The following is a 10387-nucleotide window of genomic DNA, read 5'->3' as shown; positions in this document are numbered from 1 at the left end:
ACATAGGTTCTTATGAGATTTTGTGACAGACACACAACATACCGCGAACAGAGAAAAATACAATATCAGAGTTTTTCACTAAAGTCAAATTATTATTATTTTTTTTTAATTTACAGCCAAAATTGTCAAATTGGTAACATTCTACAACTCTGCCTCAGATTTAAAATTGACGTTGTTACACTGGCAGAGTTATTCAGTCAAGTGAAAATTCAATGTGTTTCATAGCAATCCCATAAAATGAACACTTATCTTTTTTAAAACTATATCCATATATAGTTATTTGAGGAAATTCATAAAACAAGCAGGGAAAGTATTATCAATAGGGAAAACAAAAAACAAAGAAAAACATGGAGTCAAAATATAGTAATTTAATACAATAATGATTACATAAAACACACAATTCATTAAAATCAAGTCATTAGGTCAGAAATAGGAATGTCTAGTAGTCAGTCCATTAACATTGATGGAACTGGTGTTATGAATGACCATGTATGAAGACATCTTGTACCGTGAAGAAACGCCAGTCAAGCAATCAGAACATTATAAGAGCAGGTCTGAAGTCCGAATGTTCCTGCATCAAACTACAACTCCATTGAAGCGTTGCCAGGCACTCGCTTTTGCTAGCAAAGTCTCATGTGAGTCTCCAGTTCATACAAGGGGAGCAATCATGAAAAATTTACTTTTGATAAATTGAATCATATATTAATATATCATACAATGGAATGACCATAGCCACTTGGATTATGAATCCAGATTGTAAGATTTTATTTTATAAACTGCATGTGTGGTGTGTAAGTAGTGGTTAATGCAGTCAAAGGCGGTGTAACCAATTTTATTTATACGTTGGACGGGATAAAATTCCTTATCTTTGAAAACTAAAGGGCTATGGCCTGTATGACAATGCAAATGTATATAATATATGCCACAAAATATCAGTGTTTTCCCTCATGTGAATTCCTTTTAAAACATTGCAATATTTGAATAGCCCTGCTCTAATGTTTTGTAATTTAACACCAGGCAAAATTATATCACCCATTATAAAATGATCTTCGAGGTTAGTACATTGCAAAAAGAGAAATAAATTAAGTTTTAAGAGTACGATCAGCATGTGAATGGTTTAAGAATTATATAAGGCACTCTGGTGGAACACATTACCTAGTATACGTTTAAAATCTGCTGCAAAGCATTGCAAAAAAAAAAAGAGTACTTCGCTAAAGAGCTGCCAAATGTGTACATCTCGCATGCATAGTGCTGATCACCTGAACGAACAAACAAAACCACAATCTATACAAACCATATTCGACTGTCCAGTTTTGGATTCCACGTTCTCTCTTCTTGTTATAATAAATATAAGTTAGATAAGCAACAACTGCCCAGATTTTCAAATCAGAGATTTAAAAAAATTTAAAAAAAAAATACATTAATAACTATCCTGGTTTAGAAAAAGCAAGGTCCATAACAACAATTTTCACTAACTCGAGAAGGAATATTTTTCCAATGATCCAATAATTCTCGTTATTGCTGAAATAAAGGATGCTTTGAGAGCTGCAGCACCAAGTACACTAGTGATCTCATTCACTCATTAAGTGACATTAATACTAGCATTCAAAAGACAGTTATGTTGGTGCTAGTAGGGAAAAGGAGGCATTATGGGCATATTGTTTTCCTAAAGTAATAATATATTGGTAAATAATACGATTTATTCCACATTCATACTATCTCCTCAATAAGTATGGAAGAGATTGTCTACCGAATTAATGCTGAATAGATAGGGATTTATGTGAGGTATGTCAAAGGAACCACCAGTACCTACCATGTGGGAAAAGTGCACAAGGTGCACTAGGTATCTTTGTTGTTTACTTATTTAAATCCCATTTATCGATTTACTTTTGCTCTGTTCCTTTCAAGCTTACAGTGAACTCTCCTGGGAGACAATTATTGAAAAAGAAGTTAGGTCCTGAGCAGTAGCCAAAAGCAAAAATTGCTTTGGAGTCCTTGGGACAGCAGCTAGGCTTTATATTCCAGCTCTGCGTTCATCTTAATATACATGATATAAATGGCTTCAATTGTGGGTGTGTAGTTAACCAGGAATTGCCGTATTTTTTCTATACACTGCTCTTCTTTCACATTCTGTCCCTTGGAGAGAGCTTTCAGGAAGTCTGATTTGTAAGGAGCAGCAATGAGAGCAGCCTATGTATGGAGAAGACAAAAAAAGAACTGTCACATAGGGAAACATTGCGAAAAAAAGTCTTGGCTTGATTTACAACTCAGGTGCTTGAAAGCAAGGAATTGGTAGGCATAATCAACTTAGAGATAGAATCTCCCCACTCACTGCATTTTGTGCCGGCCATTGGGATAAGGGAAACAATATCTGGTAGGAGAGTAGATTGAAACAGGAGGTGGACAGACTTCACGTACAGGTAATTATTTCAGATGACTTAAAAGGTAGGCAGACAATGTAATAGAGCAGCAGGAAATGCTAGCAGAATGCTTGGTTGTATAGGGAGAGGTATTAGCAGTAGAAAGATGGAAGTGATCATGCCATTGTACAGAACACTGGTGAGACCTCACTTGGAGTATTGTACACAGTACTGGAGACCGTATCTTCAGAAGTATATTGATACTTTAGAGAGAGTTCAGAGAAGGGCTACTAAACTGGAAGAAATGAGATATAGTCCAAGGCAAAGGAAGATTTTATTTTTACAGTAAGAACAATAAGGATGTGTCATATTCTCTGCCTGAAGAGGTGGTTTTATCAGAGTCTATACAACTGTTTAAATAGCAATTGGATTAATACTTGCAAAGACATAATATACAGGAATATAATTTTTAATTAGTGGGATAATAGCTTCTTGATCCAAGGAGATATTGGACTGCCATTCTGAGGTCAAGAAGGATTTTTTTCTTGATGGTCCCATGTCTCTTTTCAACTATGTATGTAACTACTAAATTGGTTAATGGATTACAGAATAAAACTTACAAGGAAAGGTTAAAGGATCTTCACATGCATAGATAGCTTGGAGGAAAGATGAGACAGGGGGGTTATGATAGAAACATTTAAATACATAAAGGGAATCAACACAGTAAAGGAGGAGACTATATTTAAAAGAAGAAAAACTACCACAACAAGAGGACATAGTCTTAAATTAGAGGGGCAAAGGTTTAAAAATAATATCAGGAAGTATTACTTTACTGAGAGGGTAGTGGATGCATGGAATAGCCTTCTAGCTGAAGTGGTAGAGGTTTACATAGTGAAGGAGTTTAAGCATGCGTGGGATAGACATAAAGCTATCCTAACTATAAGATAAGGCTACGGACTAATGAATGTCTTTAGATTGGGCAGACTAGATGGGCCGAATGGATCTGATGTCACATTCTACGTTTCTATGGCAAGGTCACCAGGTGGCCACTAAAGTATATTTGGAGGCTCAGTGTATTTATTAATTTGGTTTGCACAGTTGCATACCAGCAGATGGGACCCGTATCCAGAGGAGATTAAGTATTTATAGTGACCTGTGTGTGAGTCTGAAAACATCAAAGTAATTATATTATAGTGAGTCATCACATAAGCAGTCTGACCAAGTTATGACCAACACAGAAGCTCTCATTGCCAACTAGTGGTCACAATGAGAGACACTACATGTGACAAACTGAATGAGTAGTTTCCCTCAAAAGGAATAGAAGCATCTTGGTCAGGGATGTATCAGTAAAACCAAAATGAGAGAAGGATTGTGAATGGAAAAGCTCTGTCAAAGCAGCAGAAGCATTTTTCATCATTACAAAAGTATGGTGCTCACCACATCCTGAGTCCACCATCTTTGGGATTTGGCTATAGCAGTAGTAGCTTAAACGTAGCCTGACATTGTCCATTATATATCCGAGTTGTGCTTATGTGTGTACTGTATAGGCAATCAGAAAGGCTATTTTATCCCTAGAAATATTTGATGCACAGACTGCACATGTGTAGTATAGAGCTTTCTTAACATCACACACAGCCTGATTCACTAAACAGTGACCCAGTCTGTCTATAAAGTGATCGCAGTTTATAGTGTGGATTAACCAGGTTAGATGGAAAGCTTGATCCAAGCCTTTCCAAGTTGTGGAAGGAATAAAACGCTAAAACTCCCCACAGATGTATGCCAATTTAATAATCACGGCTGTATGCCATCTACAGATCTTAAGAAATACCCTGGTAAAGGCAACTTAAAAAAAAAACAAAAAAAAAAAACAGACTTTATCCTGCAAGTTTGCAGGTACCCTTGGCCAAATGAGCACTAAGACATGACAGCTTTCTATGCTTATTTGGATGTTGAGCTGGAGATTCAGAAAACAATTGTGGTGAGGGAGTAAAAATAAAAAACACACCTTTGGAAAAATAATTTCACAGACATTAAAAATCATGTTCAGCTAAAAGGAAATAGGATGGAAGCCAAAAGACATCAGCAGCATTCCTCTCAATATAACAAATAAAGTAGGGGTGTATATCAAAAGCAGTAGTGAGTTATGGCGCTGAAAGTGGCACAATTACTTTCTGTTGATCAATCGACATTTAGTACTCGGTCGTAGAATGGTTTATACATAGTGCCATTAAAACACAATGTTTAACAATCTCACTGTTTGTTTGGAATAAAAACAATTAATGATAGCCTTCTAGGACCTAGAATCTAGGTACAGTGGTGGTGGCACTCACCTGGAATAGCTTCTGCACCACCCAGCCATGATACTTCTTTAGTGCAATTTCATATGCCTTTGTCACATTGACCTTCATAAGATTTGGGTTCTGTTCATCTCTCTCTCCATCAGCGACGCTCTGAAGTAGAACTTGTATGAACTTCAAACCTCTGAATAAACAGTGATACCATGTTAAAATATAAACTACAAAACTTCTAGCTCCAATAGAGGTTTCTCAAATTAATACAATTCTTTATTGTATATTTTTAAAATGTTACCATGGATCAAGTGAGCCCTATTACTTGACTTCTTTGGTTTATAAAACTCTAATCCATGCTTGGGTCCAACAGCAAGAACAAACAGAATTGCAGACTAAAGTCTTCCCCTAGTACCATGACCACTTTATTCGAAGTGCATGGTGCCCGCAGTCTGTATTTGCACCAGTCTCTTACCTTTTTAACCACATCAACCCAAGTGTTGCGCCAACCTTTGGCCATTCAGGTCCATACATTTCCTTTTCCCCTTCCAGTATCTGCTGCAATGTTTTGAACTTAGTAGGGTTGGATTCATACACGGTCTTGATTTTCTAACATTGAAAGAGCAAAAAATAGACAAGTTCTAATTTAGAACACAAAGACAATTATCCCATCAGTATAAGTTTGTATGCTCTAATTTATGACAGTAAAGACAGAAAATCATTAAGAATTGCAGTCAGTAGCACGGTACAAGCAGGCATGGACCCAAGATAATGTGTGGAGTCTTGCCCCAATTCTGCCACCTGCTGATGTGTTTATGGCAGGTCTGGAAGCAAGGAATAAATAGCTGCTAAAGGTTAGTGCCCCAATAACCGTTTGTTTTTGGTAGTCCAAGGCCAGTCACATTAATGAACTTCATGAGATGTGAGGAAATTAGTTATACAACAGATGGACACAGATAAGGAACGCTGGAAAGAAAAGGGAAACAATACAAGATGCTAAATATAATTTTTTTTTATTTTTTTTTTTAAATAGATGAGGACATGGAAGTGGACGTGAGAACTTCGTAGTGAAAACAAAAGTTTTTTTGCCACATACTTGTCAATCTGGGCCTTGAGTTCTTCTACCTGAGTCGCCATGTTATGAGCCTCCGCATGCTAAGACAGTTTGGTCTCTAGTGTGTTATTGCGGGTCCTCAAGTCCTGGAGGTCTGTGCGGAAAGAGTTGATAGATCTCTGCATTGATGCCTCCAATCTGGCAGCCATGCCATCCAGCATTGCTAGTAGCAGGCTTTGAGTCAGTGGTATATCAGGCGAGGCGGGCTTTAGGGCCTGATCCTGTGCGGTGTCGCCGCCATCTTGACAGTCTTCAATGAGCAGGAGGTGTTTGCACACACCCGATTTTGCTTCAAAGAAGTTTAATTTCTCGCTTTTTTCCGCATGTTGTTTTCCCTTGTGGTGTGACAACACGGTAGAGCCATTTGAAAGGTTTCGATCGAGCAGTTTTCAGTGGCACGGAGCTAAGCTTCCATGCAGCCTCTCTCCATCAGGCCCAGGACACACACCCCAAATTCTACAATTTTCAGGTTTGGCTCACCCAACCTCCTATTAGAAGGTTCTGACATTCAGGTCACTGAATCCCGCTATTGTGAGACACAATAGAAGCTTGCCACATGTAAGCTGAATGTTCAAATTAATTAGGCATAAGGCAGGGGTGCTCAAAAGATAGATCCCCCAGATGTTGTAGAAATACTACTCCCATGATGTTTGGCATGCCTTTAGAGTGCCTTCTGAATGACAAAAGCTTCATGGAAGCTGGAGATCTACAGTGAGGGAAAAAAGTATTTGATCCCCTGCTGATTTTAAACATTTGCCTACTGAAAAATAAATACTCAGTTTATAATTTTAATGGTAGGTATTTCAACAGTGAGAGACACAACAACAAAAAAATATCCAGAAAAACACGTCAAAAAAGTAATAAATTGATTTGCATGTCAATGAGTGAAATAAGTATTTGATCCCCATCTCAGTACGATTTCTGGCTCCCAGGTGTCTTTTATACAGGTAACGAGCTAAGATTAGGAGCACTCCCTTGAAGAGAGTGTAGCGGCCATATCTAAATTTTGCACAGTTGATCCCAGCAAACTCATTTCCTGTTGTTATGGAACAATTTCTGCTTTATTAGTAATTGGACCATTCCTTTTTGAGTGCAGTAGATGTAGACTGAAGACCGCCCAAAGGGGAGTGTTTTGAACTGTAAAGAAGTTTCTAAAATCCAATTATTATGGCGAACCTACAAAAACTTCAAGGGACCGCAATAGGAATATGTGGGTATACATCTCTGTATCCATTTCCACCATGACATTTCCTTTCTGCACAATCAGTTACAGAAGTATCAGTCTCGATTCTGAACCTCAGGAGAGGAACCAAATAATCAAAATTCATACAGGTATAAAAATAATGATCTGGCTTTGATATCTGGGAGTTTCCGGAGGAACCCTATAAAATTTGTGGTTCCCTAAAACCAAATCCCCAACTCCTTTTATCCAACAGGAACACGGTTTCTGTAAATGGAGTACCACCAGATGATCAGAAGATTAAAAATGAAACGAGAAAACATGGATTGGGCAGACTCGTAAAGAGCAAGCGGTGCCCTCCTTTTATTAGATTAAGAAACCAGCGATCGCCAGTAGTTTCTATGTAGGATTCTGCCTCCAATCTTCATGGCGTCAGAAACGTCTAGCCATGTCGGACCTAGTTCTACAACCAGGTTTTCAAAAAACTTGTCTTAAAGCAGAGCTTTTTTTCGTTTTCGACATTGGTAACAAGATGCCCCTTTTCCTAATGGGAGTAATCAGAGGACCTAAAGGGACGCTGATCTGCTGTCAAAGCCTAAATCACAAGGAGATAAGGGCAACAGATCAACCCATGATTTTGGCCATAATTTTCAAGTTTTATTAGTCATATCCATATAAAGTATGTGAAAATCACAAATGTAGCAGTAAACCAACAAGCTGCTTATCTGGAGACTTCAATAACCTCCATAAACGATTGTAATCAAAGTTATAGTTCTGGATACAGCTGCACCTGCCAGAAAAGCCTTTTACCAAAACCCAGCAGTCTGGAAAGATCGTCTGCAAGAGGTATCTCCTTTCTTGACGACAGGGTTTTTAAAGCAGCTACTTCACCTATGGGATTATGGAAGAGAAATGCATTATTTTCTGGATTCCCAGTGTATCTGGAGGATGTAACAGTTACCCATTTGAGAGTCAACATATTAAACGCTGGGCAAGAAAGGCTAGTTACCAGAGTTTTCCTCATTGTCTGCATATAAGACAGACATTGAGTTTGAGGAACAAATAACCCTCATTGAAGTTTAGCAGATTCATCCTGCCCCACGACTGATTCATTCCTAATGAACCTTCTTAGTACATCAGGTGGGAACCAACCCCACACAATATGATGAACCAGATAGGTCTTAAGAAGAGGTAGATAAACATTTGCCAAAAGCCACATTAGAAGTTATCGAAGGCCCGCTTCTCTTTCTGTTTCTTTGGACCATCTCAGGCACAGCAGCTGATACACTATATGATTCTCTATAAGAATCCAAAGATAGGAACGATTGCATATTCTCTGCTTAGTTTTACCCAAGAAATTGCAGCACCTTGGTTACATATACACACCAGTACCATATGGAGGAGAGTAGCACAGATACAACAAGTAAAATACTTTTTAAAGCAGAGGTATTCAATGCATATATACAGTTCATTTCCTGTGCAACAATTCCAATTCTAAAAAGATTTTCAAAGTAAAGATTAACTAATCTTACCTTGAAAACCTCTGGCCGTGTGGGGGGCTGGTGACACTGAGAACCCTCCTGACAAGCACCCTACTGCCAGAGGGAACTGCACAGCGATCCGTACTCTGCCTTCACTAGGAAATTCCGGTTCGCGCATGTGCAATAGCGCACCCGGAACTCTGGTGGAACGCAACACCATCCGCATCCCCCAGACATCAACCCGTGTGCCTCACCTCTATCAAAATCAAAATGTAAAGGGGGAGGTGGCGCCACAGGTGAAAAAACCCTGGTTATAAACTATACAAGCACATATACAAGACTCTATATAAAAGAGAAAATACATACAAGAGAAAAAAAATAAAAATAAAGAGTTCGAAATATGGATAATGAATAATAAATAGAGTCCAAAAAGTAGGTCCAAAAGAGTCAATGCCTGATAAATACAGCAAAAAGTCCAAATAAAACCTTGTATAAGAAGCCAATCACAATCTTGTCAGGGGAAATATTCCTCAGTAAGGTATGGGCATTGGATATTCGTTAAAATACGTATGAAAAAATAAAAAGACAGCAAATAATGGTGCAGTATATCCCAACAGGTACTAAGTACTATTTTGTAAGAGGTCTATATGGTCCTACTCACGTTTTCCAGAGCTATAAGACCAGCTCTAGTGTGGATGGCATACAGTGGTACAATCCCTACTCATGGGATACGTGAAGTTTTGTAGTAGATGGATATCTTGTTGGTATAAGGACCATATGAAAAATAAAAGAAACAATAATAGTGCTTATTGTATAAAACCCAGAAGTGAAATAAAATACCAAGTGGTTACTCACATTTTATTGAGCAGGCAGACTGCTCAATGGATAAAGCTTGAGTGGTATAATCCCCACCAAGGATTCTTTGGAGTAAAATTCTCACTGGAACAAGAAAAACTCTGGTGCCAGGTAAAAATTAATAAAAAAATAAAAAAAAGGAAAAAAGAGGGGGGGGTGGGCAGGGCTGGACCACCGAGCTGGATGGTCGCAGGCAAAAGAAGCTCCTGCTACAAAGCACCAAATATGACCAAAAACCATATCTTTCACCAGAAAAGCTGACCAATAGCACAGTGCCCAAAGCAGAAGACCTGCTGGAACCACGGAGAGGCTGGCTTATCAAGCTACGGTCCCCTGGAGGAGAAAAACTTGTTGTCCCAACTGGGGCCTTCTCCGGCGGTGAGTAGGGCAGACGGTTGCCACTCCCCTATCCTGCAATACAGCGCCCAGCCTGGAGCACGAACCTAAGCGGACCCAGCCCTGTCCCCGGGGTGGGGTGGTGGAGATCCCGGTCCTCACCCAGAGGCTTGGCAGCCAGAGCACAAAGGCGCCACCGTCACACTTGAGGATCCGACTGCATCACATAAGATGGCGGCTGCCACATGCGCCGGAATCAGCAGAGGGGAATACATTACAGTGGATCTCAGAACACCCAGTGGGACAATCAGGCACGGGCCCAGAGGAGTTGGTGGCGCTACTTCCCTTCACCACAGCCCAACAGGCGATATCATACCTGTACAAGCAACGAGCCACGAGAAAGGCAAGCAGCAGCGGAGGCCAAACCGAACGCAAAGCGGCGGATGCACCAGTATACCGGACTGATGACTCTGCCGCCGAGCGAAGCACTCTCACAGAAGGGCTGACCGCACACCTGCCCCACGCACTCCCTACAGAGCGGCAGGCCTGAAGAGGGCCACACAGTGACACCCAGCATATGCAACACCCGAACGTTAATCTCAGAGAACACTCTCCTCCCGATGCCCAACAGAGGCAAGCTCAAGAAACGCACCTGAAGAGACAGTTAGAACCTCAGCCTTAAAGGACACCAAACACCGGGTCACGCCGACATGCTGGAGCAGGCATTGGCCGACCACGTGTCCACTACCACCCGCAAACCATCGGGCTCACCA

At 40.0% G+C, this 10387-nt stretch overlaps 1 protein-coding gene across 1 annotated transcript in view; it reads right to left on the bottom strand.

Annotated features, from left to right (window-relative positions):
- Window positions 1-348: 348 nt before the first annotated feature.
- Window positions 349-10387, bottom strand: part of GLTP (glycolipid transfer protein) — a 30397-nt gene continuing 20358 nt past the window's right edge. The window contains exons 3-5 of the mRNA XM_063457076.1: window positions 5124-5257; window positions 4691-4841; window positions 349-2190 (exon numbers count right to left, since the gene is read on the bottom strand). Of these exons, the coding sequence (XP_063313146.1) occupies window positions 2008-2190; window positions 4691-4841; window positions 5124-5257 (468 nt within the window). The 3' untranslated portion in view covers window positions 349-2007. The remainder of the gene's footprint in view (window positions 2191-4690; window positions 4842-5123; window positions 5258-10387) is intronic.

This window comes from Pelobates fuscus, chromosome 5 (genome assembly GCF_036172605.1).
Source record: "Pelobates fuscus isolate aPelFus1 chromosome 5, aPelFus1.pri, whole genome shotgun sequence".
Classification (NCBI taxonomy): Eukaryota; Metazoa; Chordata; class Amphibia; order Anura; family Pelobatidae; genus Pelobates; species Pelobates fuscus.
Note: the sequence above shows the minus strand (reverse complement) of the source record. Positions and strands in the feature narration are given on the sequence as shown.